General features: G+C 38.1%; 1 protein-coding gene across 4 annotated transcripts in view; it reads right to left on the reverse strand.

Annotated features, from left to right (window-relative positions):
- The window catches only part of LOC132094980 (unconventional myosin-XVI-like), a 250673-nt gene that overhangs the window by 22309 nt on the left and 212398 nt on the right, over positions 1-15966 (reverse strand). For all 4 annotated transcript variants that reach the window (XM_059499687.1, XM_059499688.1, XM_059499686.1 and 1 more), the window contains exons 31-34: positions 14765-15135; positions 13118-14284; positions 6896-7048; positions 3631-3716 (exon numbers count right to left, since the gene is read on the reverse strand). In XM_059499687.1, the coding sequence (XP_059355670.1) occupies positions 3631-3716; positions 6896-7048; positions 13118-14284; positions 14765-15135 (1777 nt within the window). The remainder of the gene's footprint in view (positions 1-3630; positions 3717-6895; positions 7049-13117; positions 14285-14764; positions 15136-15966) is intronic.

The following is a 15966-nucleotide window of genomic DNA, read 5'->3' on the forward strand; positions in this document are numbered from 1 at the left end:
CTGCTCCAGCATTGAAACAATGGTGGACTGTTGACAGCTCACTCAGGGCGGGTCTGTGCTAAAACGTTAGTGTCAATCAACAATCGTGGGAGGGGTCTGGGCCTGTGTGATGTCACACAGCCAAGAAGGTGAGAACTTTTTGATTTAAGAAAGGGGATATTACATTTATGTATTAAAAAAGAAAAAAAAAACCTGGGTGAATTTTTATTATAATAGGGTGGATGTGTGCAAACACTGCCAACACACATTTATGTTCAAATAACGTAAATGTGAATTTTGCACCCGATGACCCATTTAAAAGCAGCTTGTGATGTCATAATGCTGAAATATATGTTAAATTGTGTTCTAAAAAAATATTAGGTCTATAATTGGAGTAGACATGACATTACATATGTATTTGTAGGCAGGTTATGTAGTAACAGTCCATTGTGTCACTGTTTGGCTCTCATGCATGGACACAAGAACCAGCTCTCTTTTGGTGTCAGAAGAGGTGTCATCCAAGCCAGCGGGACAGCTTGCTTTTTTCATAATGATATCATTCTGTAATATCATCTGTTGGTCACTGTGTGTGCTATACAAAGGGTACGATTTCAGTCCTGCTGCATGATCTGATTATCACTGTCAAAGCATCTTTCTATCAGTCTGTATGCAAGCCATCTATTATGTGGAAAGGTCTTAAAGATAACTACTAAAATGATTTGAATAATGATTTTTTTTGCAGTATTTTGAGTCATATAAGATCTTTGGAAAATACGGTTGTGGGTTTTCTCCAGTGTGTCTCACAGGTAAACTAAAATGTCTTTTTGTAGGTCCTGGACCAGTGCAGGACAGACTGCTTACGCTGTTTGTATGCTCATTAGAATAATGCCAGGCTTCTGTCATTCTTTCCCTGAGCTAGAATAAACTGGATTGGAAACACAGGCACTGAGGCCATTACAGAGAAACTAGGACGCTCCCTTTTTAATAGACAAACAATCCACAGCACTCAGCACTGGGCAATATGACAACACAGCTGAGTCAGAGAGAGCGAGAGAGTGAGGACCCCAGCGCTCCACTCAGGAACCTTACACTGCTCCGGTTAGGTTGAATGACAGCGGCTAGCTGTTTTGCATTTAATAACAACCAGCCCACACAGGTTTACGACAAGTGCGTGTTCCACTTTATGGAAGAGCACCTCAGGGCCAGAGTTATACATATAGTTTACATATTCATAAAGCATTACAGGCCAGCAGAAGTTTCATAATGTGGGGCCCTCAGCAGGGGGCCACAAATTACCTATAGTGACAGGTGCACTGTGGTGGTCTCTCGCTTTCAATTATTATGAAAGCACATTTCCATTACTGTAACTCACATACGACTTGGTAAGTAAATCAGGAAGATTATGCAGACGTGGAACAATTATGAAACGGGAAAACATTCAATCTCGGGCCCAAAACCTAGTAAGCTGCCTTTCCGTCTTAACAAGCCGTTTCTAAGAAACTTAAATGGAACTTCACATGTGGCTGAGAGGCAACTTATAATTGATTTCAGTGCAGTGTGCTGTTAGTATGTTGCTTTGCTAAATGTACTCATAAGCATAAAAAAACATAGCATATACAATAGTAAATAAAAAATGTCGAGTTAATTTATTAAATGACTATTCTATGTATTCAATTGTATTAATTTTTATTTAGTTCAATTAATTTTATGATGTTTTATTTTATTATTTACAATTTTGTCTGTCATTTTGTATTCATTTTGTCCCCTGAGCCAATGCATTTTGGGACTGCCTTCCCAATTTTGCATGTAAAATAAAATGAATGAATGAACGAATGAATAACCTTCAATAAATCAATAACCACTCATTTTGATGTTAGTTGATGTTTAACTTTTATTCTTTGGCGGGCTATGTTGTCTACATAAGCATCTCACTAGGTTTTGGAACAGAGCCACAGTCATTGAGAGGATGCTACAGTTATGCGAGATGGTGCAGTCTGCTGTGGATCTTTCTACAAAGCATATGCACTTATAAAATGAGCATTTGACTGCCATAAATCAAAGTATTCTCTCTTTGCTGTCAGCAGATGACAGTGCCATATATCTGTCCCCAATCCCATCATCCTAACAGATGGTGTGTGCTCTAGCTTTGTGATGCATTCGTATTGTCTTTTCAATAACTAGCAACATCACACCCTGTGTGTTTGGATACAGCTTCCTTATTTCTTATATGCCCTGCGTTCCACTTGGAAGGGCTCATACAAAAGCCATAATCACTTCAAAGGGTTTACCCTCCAGTGAGAGCTTTGAAGGGTTGAAGGGTGTAAGGGACCAAACAACTGTTTCTTGCAGTGCCCTTCTGCATCATCATCCCGTGCTAGGGCTGTGCAATTAATCGCATGCGATTGTCATGCACACCTTGTCAGTGAAGCCGGTTCCATGATTAGTAGTAAATCTCCATCACCTGCTTTCAGATTGAGCGACATACACAGAGCCCTAGTTCACTGACAATTAGGCAATATCGCGTTCATAATCGCAGATGAATCACATTTGATTTTGAACGCGATATTGCTTAGCATGTCAGTAAACTAGTTTTATTTTAGTACTAATTGCAGGACCGGCTTTACTAACGAGATGCACAAGACAATCGCATGTGATTAATTGGAAAGCCCTATCCTGTGCCCACACGGAGGCATAGGCATCATGAAAAGAATCAGCACAAAGGATCATGGGTGCCCAAAGTGGCCAGGTTTGGGCACTTCGGTTTGGAACAACCCTTCAATATGTCAGCCATGATAGTTTTTTACTCCAAAGTGCCCTTTGGAGGGCGATATATCCCATTTGGAATACAGGTCTTCCTGTTAGTTACTGACAGTCGCGTACATTGTATACTGCTCATGCCATGCTCAGAATGTCACGGCCAAAGCTATCTGAAAGCTAGACATTTAGGAAGATTCAGTCTTGATTCATTGAAGCTTTTTATCTAGCAGTCGGTGGCGATCATCCACGTATTATTTACAGCCAAGGTCATATTTAGTATTTAATGCAAGATTATGTAAAGATAGGACCATTGATGTGTCCTGTGTTTATTGGAAAAAAAGCCTATCACAAACCACACATGCATCAATCTTACTTTAACACCAGTTGCCTGATTTGAAATATTGAAGTCATGTTTGGAAAGATTATTGGAGAATGAAAAATAAATGAAAGACTGACATAATGCCGTAATGTTTAGAGAGCGACACAAAGAACAGAGACAGTTAACGTTATTGAATTAGAAAGCTCTCAGAGAACTCTCATTAAGTTTTAATGTTTTGTGAGGGTAACCCTGCTTTCAGGACACAGAGTGGGATGCTTAGAAGCACAGAGGGCACACAGTGATCTTTTCGGCATGTTCCTGTGGAGGAGAACAGGGCTGGAGCACCACGCCTCTCCTCTTTTGCACATCTGAATACGATCTCCAGATAAGCCTCGACTCTTTTCATTTGGCAGAGTGCTGAGTCTGGGATGACATGGGATCTGCTCTCACTTTCATTACCCATGATTACATCTGCCATTTGGGGTCACTGGAGACCTTCTCCCCACGGAAGAGTGGATGACAGATGCCACAAAAGAGCATGTGCATGCGAGTGTGGGTTTGTGTATATGCTTCACCTGAGTGTGGTGGCTGTCCATGTGCCTGTGTAACGCAGAGGTGCTGGACACATTAGACTTTGGATGTCCCTCGTCTTCCAACATCCCTATTGAAAGAGAAATAGCTGGACGTTAAATGCAACATTCTTCATGCATGTTCTGGATTATGTTGCTCTAATGTATTCCCCTAATTGTAATCACATAATGCGAACACTACATAGAAATTCTTCAGTTTCTCTCTTTAAATTTCTGTTATTTAGCTTGACACAACAATACACAACATGTATATTGTTTTTCTTGTATACAATTTCAGTTTTATGATGTGTTTGTTAAATTCACCATCAGATTCAGTGCTTTGACTGCATTCCAAGAATTACAATTCTTTAATAATTAAAATACTTAAATAATAATTAAAATTATTTTAATTTATGAGAAAAATCTATGCAAGACGTGCATGAAATTTGTATCAAATCCCTGAAATGCATCACAAAAGTCATAGTGACTGAACAATTGGAATGAAAACTGGTTTATTTGCTAATCATTTTTGTAATATTAAGTTTTTTATTATTAAATCTTTAAAAATTTCATTATGAGAACAAGGGTATAAATTAATGAATTAAAAATAATTGTTATTAAAAATACTAAGGCCCCGTCCACAGTGAGATGCGTTTCGCTGGACACGCATACATTTTGTATCATATAGGCAATTCATTCAAAAGGATCCGGCATTTTGGGAGAGTGAAACCGATCATTTTTGAGACCGGGTCCAGGAGTGGATAAATCTGAAAATGCTGCCCTTGCGTTTTTGTCTGGACAGCAAATCTAATGTCATCAGCCCACGTCTCGCCCCTAGTCAGACACCGATATGTCACGTAACAGAAACAAAAACATGAACAAACACTTTTTATTAATTAGCATTAACACATATTAATAAATGTACTGTTCTATGTTCGTTTGTATACTGCGCGCAAGGTTTATATGCATAATCAAAGTCTTCTTCTTCATTTTTTGTGTATCTCTGTGGCAGAATTACAGTGTCACATACTGGTCTGGCATGTATACTACATTGTTTTGTGGTTTCATTGTAGACGCAGATATTTCTTTAAATGATAAAAAAAAAGATTGGATAGGGAAAGCTCTGGCTTTGTGTGGACGCAGCCTCTATAATGATTAATACATAAAAGTGATATGATTAATTGTAATTAATTAATTGGAGTAATTGGTTACGTTGAAATTTTGGAAATATTTCTGTTTTAAACCATGAAGACGAGCCAGTGGATATCACCCAAGCAATGTGCAAACTTTGTGCAAGAGTTACGCCGGTAAACGTCTTAATCTCAGTCAATTCACTATGCAGAAAGATGACGGAGCTTTCACCATCTGATGCCGCATATTCTCTCAAGAGACAATGAGAGATGAATCTACAGCTAACGGTTTTCATTCATTCCCTTAATATTTCTAATATATCGTGAAAAAATAAATAAATAGAAGAAACACATTTCGTGTTAAACGGGTTGTTTTTGTAAGTAGGTGCTTGAAATAAAAGCTTTTTATGTCATTGATTTTTATAGATGACTGAAGTGTTAATATTTTAATCATAGGCTTATAATTCATTGTATAATAGAACTGTTTTAAAATACCGTTTTTTTTTTTTACATTTTAATTGAGGAGTAAATATATAGCCTCACAGCATGTCAGTTGTTTGGTCATTATTGCGGGGAAAATTAATTGTAATTATATTTTAATAATAAAAGCAACTTCATAATAATAATAGGCTTAACAAAAATAAGAATGTAACATTCATTGGAAATGCCAAATATCTTAATATTGCCAGTAATTGATGTTTCTGACAATATCTCTGGCTATCGTCGATACAAGATCATCATCTTTCAACGCAACCAAGCAAGGCTAGGTTATCGCGGGGCCTTTCGCAGTGTGTACAATACTACAGACATGTTCATAAAAAAATTACCAGGCTCTAGTATTATATTAAGAAACATCTTCAATTCTGAAAACCATCACAGTCACTAAAAACCTGTACAACAGAAATGCCTAAAACCTGAGCACCCTAAAACTTTAACACTATTATTCTGCTGTCTTGCAAGCACTGGTATTTCCTTTTGGAAATGCACATTAATTCATATACCATTATCTTGAAGATGCACACATTTAATGGCATAGTGTATAGGTCACTGATGGCTGTTTAAAACCTCCGCCCACTACATCCCATCGTGGAATATGGAAGATCCGCCCACACGCAGATATTAGCCTCACTGAGAGGACAAAAGGCCAAGACAATGAGTACATGTGTTTATGGAAGGGAGATAGACACCCTAAGCCATCTGATGGCTCTTTAGGAGAGCACTTTATCAAGTCCAGGGCCTTTCACTTTAACCACGGCCTGCCCCAGTGCTTCTGGGTCATCTCGCTCCATCTTACCTTGTCCATGTCTCCAATCCCTTATTCCACTAACTGCTCTAAATCTGCCATACTTTCATTTTCTCTTATTCTCTCACTTTATCTCCAATGTTTCCTCATGCATGTAAAGCGCTGTGCCTCTGTGGTGTATGTCATGCTCAGCTGGCCAAAGGTTATGCAGTCATTGGAGCTGTCTCTGTGGTAAACAAACCTTGAAGGAAGACTGGGCAGGCCAATGACATGCAATAGAGCTTTGAATAATTGGATGGATCCACATTAAGACGTACAATGGCTTAATGTAACATGGGATTGTGGGGTGCTGTGGGGTTAGCCTCCTCTGCTCTTGATCACATTTATAAAGTCATGTAGAGAAAGACTATGTGATCTAACATTTTCACCCGAGTGATAATGGGTCTCATCACGAATAAGTGCATACAAGTCTTATTTACGTGGCCAGACAATGTTCTTGAGAACCTCAGTCAGATTTACATTAGAACAAATTTTCAATATTTATTCCTACCCTCATTTAATGTTGAAGAACATGTTGATTATTATTATAAATTAGGTAAATATATATAATACACAAAGTAATAAGCAATGTTGTCGGATTCACAAACAAGTGATTTGGAATACAAACCAGTTATTTTTGTGAATCAATCAATCAATCAATCAATCAAAAAAAAAAAAAAAATAAATAAAAAAAAAAAATATATATATATTTTAGTACGTGTGATCTTTGTTGGTTTGAATGCTTTGAAACATGCAATTGCAAATGATTTGTAAAACATGTATATTAACAAATGAGATCCAGTGTTTGGTGTGCAGTCTTTACAAGCTTCATCACCCTTAACCTCTTGTGTGCCATTACCATTAGAGATCTGGTTGCCATTCTCAATGGGTGCAGGGTTCGAAGAGTTGGGAGAGGTGTGGTTGTTGGCGTTTTTGTCCTGCAACTGTGCTGACGGAGAGATGGGTCCTTGATCCTCTCGACCTGGCAGGTTAATATTGGAATTTGAAAGTCCTATGAAAAAAAAATGAAGAAAAACATTTAATAAGTACAGTATACTGATTCGCCAGTCTAACCTATGCTTCAGCACAGCATGAGGTCCCACAGACCATCTAACCACAACCATCGATCTATGTGTTCCCAGTTTATGACAAAAAAGGTGAGGAAGTGACATGCAAGTTAACACCTGCCACCTTGAGTCACTAAAGTTTCTGGAGGGGCATCTGCAGCTGCTCTGGCCAGGAATTACGGGAATGATTGAGTCTAGCAATGACGTTGACAGCAGGGAGAACGGAAGAACGGAGGGGGGTGTTTAAGCCTTATGGCATGTGTGCCTGCTTGGATCTGACCGCCACAGGGATGGATATAGCACAGGGGTCAGCTGCCCCTTTAAAGCCCTGTTTCCATTACAGCATGCTCTCACTCATGTCATGAGCATCTAACTTTACAGCCAGCGTCTGGGGTTATCAGAGATTCATTAACTGCAGCTTTGTGTCTGGGACCCCTACTGACACTACCTTATATATTCACATGAGGAAAACAGTCCCATTGCTTTACACTTGAGGTTGGCAATTATGACCACGTAATGTATACGAGCACTGATGTATAAATGATATGTCTTTAAAAATATTTTATTTCAAATTAAGTTGGAAGGCAAAACTATATCTACACCAGATGCAAGCAGCACGAGAAACAAAAGTATTGAACCCATTATAATCAACGATGCTATCTTCACTGGATGCAGCGCGATGCGACATGACAACTCTCATGTCCGATGTAGCCACAGTGTAAGGTGGCAAGTAAATAAGTGTAGAACTGCACTGTCTGTTTTCTTATGTGCATCAACCGGAGTGTAAAACAGTGAGAGATGTCAAGGTAGGTGAAAAGAGTTTAGTTAATGGGGAATATTGACCTAATGTGCGTCGTTGCCTCACCTCGCCTTGATGTAATGATTGACAGGTTGATCGGCTCGGGATGAATTTTTTTTTTTTTATCCGCATTGACTAGTCTACACTGATCGCAGGGTATTTAATGGAAATGCAATTCAGACCTTTTAAGTATAAGTGTCAATGCATTTAAGAAAAATAAAAGTTAATAATTTTGCGGTAGTTTTTGCTTGGACATGTTAAACATATCTAATCAATTTGGGTAATACAATTTTAATTTTAATTTTGCAACTTAAAAGCATTAAAATATGTTTTTTATTTACATAATAAAACAAGTGTAGGAAATGGCAAATGCACATTATTAAATTGAATTTTCATTTTTATTTTACACTAAATGCACATATGTAGGGGGAAATTTTAATTTAAATAAAGAAATACATTGCCATTTTACATATTGCATTGTCATTTTGCATATTACATTTCAAAATTAATTTAGCTACCCATATGCTTCCATAACTATCAACATAATAGCTAAGTGAAATTCTTATTTTTCCCCTCCATCATAAATAATAAATATTTGTTTTAAAGATTAGGAATAATTAAATCAAACTTTTATATCTACAGTACAAAATAACTTTTCTATTGTAATATATTTTAAAAATTTACTCCTGTCCTGAAATGCAAAGCTGAATTTTCAGCATCTTTGCTCCATTCTTCAGTGTCGAATGATGTTTCAGATATAATTATTGAGTTGGTGATCAAGAAACACTTTTGACTCAGTTGTGCTGCTTAATTTTTCTATGAAAATCATGATACAATTTTTTTCTGGGTTCTTTGACAAATATAAAGTTTAAAAGAACAGCATTCATTTGAAATATAATCTTTTTTTTTTTTTTTTTAGAATCTTATACATTTCTTTACTGCAATGTGAAAAGTATTGATGTATTTAATATATTAATGGGCATATAAATTAAAGCATTAAAGAACAACAACAACAACAACAGAGAAAGATAACTAGACAAGATTAAATAATATATATATATATATATATATATATATATATATATATATATATATATAAGTGCTGTCAATCGATTAAAAACTTTAACTAGATGAATCACACATTTTTTCTGTGATTAATCGCAATTAATCGCAATAAAAAAAGGAATGTTTTTGTACGTTTTTAATATATTTTTTAATGTAATAATTTCACAGTTAATCAAATTAATGTAGAAACAACATAAAGACGTGTGTTTAAATGGCATCTTTTTATGAATGAAGGCCAGTATTACTGATATTAATACAGCTACTGATTTTTTTTTTTTGTTTTTTACATTTATTATTAGGCTTCAAAAATATAACAGTTATTAATTTAAGTAAACTTAAAACAATGCTAACATAAACCCACAATAAATGTCATGTTTACTCCTGCCCTTCCTGTCTTAACAGTTAGGAAATATACAGAAATTTAATAAAGTTATCAAAGTTATATGCAGTCTGCACTGCATAAACTATAAATTAAATAGTTAATCCTTATTAAAGCTACAAAAGTTATTTAGTCAAGAGCAGCGAGTCATTTTCTCTGTTCCCTTTGTTCTTTAACTTTACTGACAGGAAGCTTTATTGGCTGCTGTCCCTTTAAGAGCAGACAGACACGCGGATCTCACCGTTTATATACTGTCTATGGATCTCGCCTCATTCTCTCACAACTCTTTTTGTTCATTTTAGACTTTATATAAATCATTTAAGATTGCTCTTATGAGGATAATCGACAAAACTGGCACTTTGGGATGTTTATTGTTAGTTCAAGCGCTTAAGAGAACTGAATTCTGGCGCCCTGTCTATGCATTGTGTGTGTGTGTGTGTGTGTGTGTGTACGTGTGTATGTGTCACATAAGGGCATTCACAGACAGCGCATTCTCTTTTGTCTTGCCGCGCTTGAAATGTTTAAAAGCATTTAAATGAATAAGAGCGTGATCATATAATGTAAAGCTAGCCAACGGATGGCAGAGAATACGGATGCTGCGTTAATTGCGTTAAATATTTTGACACGTTAAACCAGACAAAAACTAATCGCATGCGTTAACGCGTTAACGTTGACAGCACTAATATATATATATATATATATATATATATATATATATATATATATATATATATATATATATATATATATATATATATATATATATATAATTTTTTTTTATTATAAATCAAAATATAAGGGCTTTATAACACCTAATCTTAAAAGGTGCAATGTAGCATGCAGAAATGTTGTATTGCAGACATGCTTTGAAATATTTCTCAAGCATGACACTAACACAAACATTATGACAGATTAATGTTTGTTCATTTCACACACAGTCATGAACGTACATTAATGCGAGAAGTAATTTGACACTGAGTGTGTCCTAAGACGTGCAAACACACACACACACACACACACACACACACACACACACACACACATTGTAATATGGGGATTCACACACATTGCAGGGTTTCACATCCGTCAGCAGAGCGGAAGACTTTGATATTTAATATTTCATAGCTACATCATCTCTTTTCCATGTAATATTTATGTGACTGGAGCTAATACACCCTGTGCCCTTTACACTAAACTGAATCAAGACAGAGAGAGACAGAAAAAAAGTTACCCAGTAATTAAAGCTCATTGATTATGTCTCCATAACATCCCAGAAAATATTGTTACACATGAAATGAACAAACTAGATATCTCAATCATTCATTGCAATCAAAGGAGAGTCCACATTGTTAAAATAATCTTTGCTTTAGACCCATATATAGTTTAAAAATATCTGCTTCTGATTGATGCAATTAGTCATAGTGGTTGCTAAGTTTATTGTATTGATCTTTCGTGATCTTGGTGATGCATATAAACAGATTGCATACAACTGATTCTCAAAAAAAAAAAGTAAAACAAATACTGGCCTCCATGGTCAGGGATGTGCACAGACATGCTGAGGGGCACAGACTTACGTGGATAAAATACACTTCTCATATTACATTTTTTCTTAAACAAAACGTTTAAAATATTAGTGGTGTACGATACTGACAAAATATATCTCAATATTTTTTTTTTATATCCGCTTTACTTCTGCGGCTCTCTGCATGTCAGTGATGTGCATGTGCTGATCCGTGTGTGCTACACTGCTGTGCTGCGGAGACACGGAAACGTGGAGGGATAAAGGCATCGACATTGTCTCAACATTTCCTGACCTGACCTGATATTATGATTTTTTTATTTTATTTGTTTGACAAAGAAAGCTGTGAGCAAACAGCAACACACACACACACATTTATATTCATTTATTAAAAAAAAATAAAAAAACACTTCCCAGAAAAAAAGGGCACTTTCACTTGGGGAAGAAAAAGGGCAGGTGCTCAAGCCCCCTTTGACGTCTACGTGTGCACATGCCTGTCCATGGTGTCCTTTAGATGTAACCAATCATGGACTAAGATATTTAGATTAAACTTGTCATTTGCACATTTGTGAAGCAACATTGTAGGTCTTATTACACTTATTTTGCACACAAGCACATGTGGGTCAGGGTCATATAGGATCCATGCTCATAAATTCATGATGGGAGTAGATAAACCATCTTTAATTAAATACAAAGGTTAAGAGGACGAGGCGAGGGAAACCGTGTTAGACATAGCATGTGAACTAAACTGGCACGTACACCCAACATCCTTCCTAAGAATGCTTTCTAATCAAATTATCTTATTTTAATGTGACATTTAATGCTCTTTTCCTAAAATGGAAATGTCTTTAATGTGCATTATATATTAGTTCACAATAAAAATAAATAAAGATGCCAGAACACCATTCCAGATTCGGGCCCATAGTGTAGAAGCATTTAAGGGTAGTTGTTGCATAAAGATTTTGTCAATCTGTAAAAGTGATCCAGAGCAGATGCAAAATACAGCCTAAACGTCCATCATACATAAACACTCTGCCTGCATCAGAATGGGTTTCTGAGAGAGAACACTGAGGTTTTATGGAAAATGTCTGTTTTATCAGTACTGACCTCATTGTCAAAAAAAAAAACCTACTAAACAGGACATGCCTTTCAGTAACCACTTATATGAGATTACATTTAACCAGAAGAGTGCTGGGAAAGTTTCTATAATTTGACCAGACTATTTTTATGCTCCTCCAGCAAATTAAGCATGACCATGTGTGCTGGTGAGCTAAACTCCTTTTGATGAGCTATAAAAATCTGTGATTCAAGACAAATCTGTGATTCATGTCTCTGGAGCATGCAATACAACAGTTTAAAAGGATAGTTCACACAGAAATGTTTCTATTACCCTTCAAACTGTGAAAATTGAAAATTCGTCCAATGGTAACGTAAATTTCACAAAAACTCCTATATATATAAAAAAATAAAAAAATAAAAAATGAGCTCACATAAGGTGGTTTTTCAGGCAAAATGAAAAAGGAATATTTTGCAAAACTGCAATATAAACAGTTTTTCCACATTTACAGGTCAGCTGGTGTAAATAAAAATCACAAGCATTCTTTAATGTACTATAACCTCCAAGAAACACCTCATATGAGGCCGCTCTCAAGAATAAGCAGATTTTATTGCCATTAATGCGTCGATAACCACTTATTTACGCTGCACACGTCTGTGGCACATTACGGCTCAGATGTGGCCACTCTAGCCAATGCTTGTGTTTATACCAGCCATGCTGCAACACGTCTGTGCTCGCAAAAGCAATATACGTAACCCTAAAACAATTTTTTGTATTACATTGGTTAATGGAAACATCATCATTTCACCAAAGTTTTTTATTGACATTTATAAAATATTGCAAAGGTTTTGTGCAAATCTGTGATAGAAACTTTTTTCTAACTGATTGAAACTAGACTTAAATTGATAAAGCTATTTACTCACCCTCATTTCAAATCTGTATGACTTTGTTTCTACTGTGAAACACAAAAGATTTCAGCAAAAGGTTGAAATACTGTCACTCTGTGGCACTTTCATCATTGATTTTGTTGAGCCCTGACGTGGTCCAACACTGGCACAACTATAGACAAAGTGCTTGAGAGACCTGCATGGCCATTCATGTATGCAACTCCTTTTGGTGCCAAAAATGGCACTGGAATTACTAACAACACCTTCAGAACACATGTACCCAAACACATGCACACACCCTCACTCACCGCTGTCACGGATCTTTCTTCCAGTGGTGGACTTGCGAAGAAGGCTGCGCCCTGAGCTAAAAATTGTGTTGAGCTCATCTAGAGGGCTGGTGAGGGGTCTTCCATTGGCAGGGTTGAAAAGCAGAGGTGAGGAGGAGCAGGAGTGAGCTCTGCGGGGCTCTGGCCTCGAGGTCTTTACTGGGGAGAAGGGAGGTTTGGAATTGCTTGGGGGTGTCTCTGCCAGACTGTGTCCTATTTTATGGGAGACTTTGGGGGAATCGGTGGTGGCCACAGAAGCTGCACGGGTCAGGGCCAAGACGTTTGGTTCAGGGGGGAAGGGGAAGTGGGATGGGGGACGGTAAGGAGGTGGAAGTGCTGCTGGAGGGGGAGGAGGAGTCAAGGGTGGTGTAGATTTGTCTGGCATTAAAACGGAAAGACTCGGTGAGGAGTCAGCTCTTTGTCGTGTATACTGTGGTGAGAGTGGGCTGCCCCCATCCTGGCTGGTGTAATTGAGATTGGTCTCGAACACTGGCAGCTTCTTCACCTCCAAAGGTGTAAGGGGGGACTCATCCGAGGCAGGAGAGCAGGTGACAGGAGATGGAGGGAAGACTAGAAGTGGGGGACGATGTGGAAGGAGGTTGGGGAATGGAGCTGGAATGTCACATGCTGTCCCATCTTTGCCTTGCTGCTTTCCCGCGAGTGTGCCAGAGTGTTCCATCAAAGTCACAGGCCTTTTGATTTCCAGCACTGGGGCAGGTAGGATAGTGGTAGTGAGATTGACAGCTTCAGGCTTAACCACTGGAACTGAACCCACCTCATCAGGTGGGAAGTACTTCATTTCCTCGTATACCGCCTCTCCCAGTTCTGGACTGTGGGAGTCTGCCAGGCTTAGGGCTCTTGAGGCCCCCACCATCTCAATATACACATCCTCCTCATCCTGGCAGGGGTATAGGCTTAGCACAGAAGAATGGGGGCCATCTGCAGATGCTGCCCGCTGGATGAGGCCCAAGCAGTAGCCACCTCGTAACAGGCTCATAAGTTTCATGTCCGTGGGCCGAGCAGGAGAAGGTACAGAGATCTCCTCATAGGAGCCTGTCAGTTTAGTATTAGGGCTGCGCTTGGGCTTGGGGGGTGGGATTTTCTTCATGGTACTGTAGTCATCACTGTGAGGGCGAGGTTTAGAAAGAGCTGGTGGTGTAGTGGGATGATAGATGGTTTTGGAAGGAAAGGGAAAAGCTTTTTACCGGAATGCCATGAACAATTCTCAATATTGAAGCAGATCAAAACATTTAGTTCTGTGTTGCATGAAACGTATATGCCCAAAAGTATGTGGACATCTGAATACCACACCTACATTGTATTTACAATTAATTAATATTTAATCTACATTTATTATATTGAAACCACTGTCATTAATTCTCCTTGCACTCTTCAGGAAAGGTTTTAACACTAGATGCTGAAATAGGGATGCAAGTATTGCACTCATTCTGACACAAGTGCATCAGTGAGGATAAACCTTAATGTTGCATGTGCGGTCTGTCTTACGAAGGTAAATCAGCGGGATTCAGGTTTAGGCTTTGTTCAGGTCAATACATCATGTATAATAGAAGAGGGTGTCCACATACTTTTGGACATGCAGTGAATGTTTGATTTCATATTTATACGTACGATCAGAAGGAGAGAGCTGGGTTTTTGGTGGGCTTCCAGATGGAGAGGTGTGACCCTCAGCAGGGCTGTCTTTGGGTGCAATACTCAGCCCTGCACTCACTGCCTCATAAGATGCACTCAGACGTGTATTAGGGTCTCGTTTGGGTTTGGGAGGAGGTTGTTTTCGTGGGGAGGAGAGGCTCCCTCCATTTCCCTCCTCAGTGGAGTGTGGAGCAGGCTGAAGGGCTGCTTTGATTAATGTCCCAATGCTGGAGTGTACCAAGCTGTCCATAACCAGGGGTAGAGGCACAGAGCTGGAACGGAAATGCCGGAGTGGTCTGTTCCCCCCACGGCCCGCCACATCATTAACCCTCCCACTTTTTTCAACAGCCCTAAACAAAAGGATGGGATGAATAATTCAGCATATTCAAATGGTACAACTGCTGGTGGAAATAAGATTTCTAGTGCCATTTCTGTAATTAGTCATGACTGTTATTACCCTGGTACCCCCCCCCCCCACTCACCAATCTAGCAAATCATTATTCATTCATATGTTCATGATTTCAATCATTAACTCACTATCAGACTAGAAGCATATGTCCTGTCTCAATGTATGATGGGTAGTGAAGGTCCTAAGCAGCCATTTGTGGGAGGATCAGCCTCAACCTTCATAAAATCAATACACCAATGTCAGGCTGTCCATTCATTTCTGGGCTAAGATTTCATTACACTACACTAACTGGAATGGGTGTTTCCTTAACAATAAGATAAAATAAATTACTAGGCTTATCAATTGAGTAAAATGCAACCTTTAATAATTACATGATATGCAGATCAAATTGATACACATAAAGTGGTACCTCATGGTAGTCTGGGGGCATAGTGACATGGTTAAACAATTATATATACATACACAAGAGCTAACCACTTTGTATTAACTATTCGTAAACCATTAGTAGTAAAGACACAGAGACTACTCATTTTAATTTTTTTCCTTGATACCAGTAAACGATAGCAACAAATTAGCATCGCATTATGATTCTAAACTCTATGATATACAGAAAGCCTGAAAAGATTATTTACATTGCTGATCTAAGCTGATTCCTGTTATACTCTAATGTGACAAGCACACTCTTGTTTGATATTTCCCCTATAATCTGGGCGTGCCATCTGTTGTTCTCGCAGGAAAGGCGATTGAGTATTGGGGTGGATGGTATTTGGGG

The sequence above is a fragment of the Carassius carassius genome, chromosome 19, assembly GCF_963082965.1.
Source record: "Carassius carassius chromosome 19, fCarCar2.1, whole genome shotgun sequence".
NCBI classification, from domain to species: domain Eukaryota; kingdom Metazoa; phylum Chordata; class Actinopteri; order Cypriniformes; family Cyprinidae; genus Carassius; species Carassius carassius.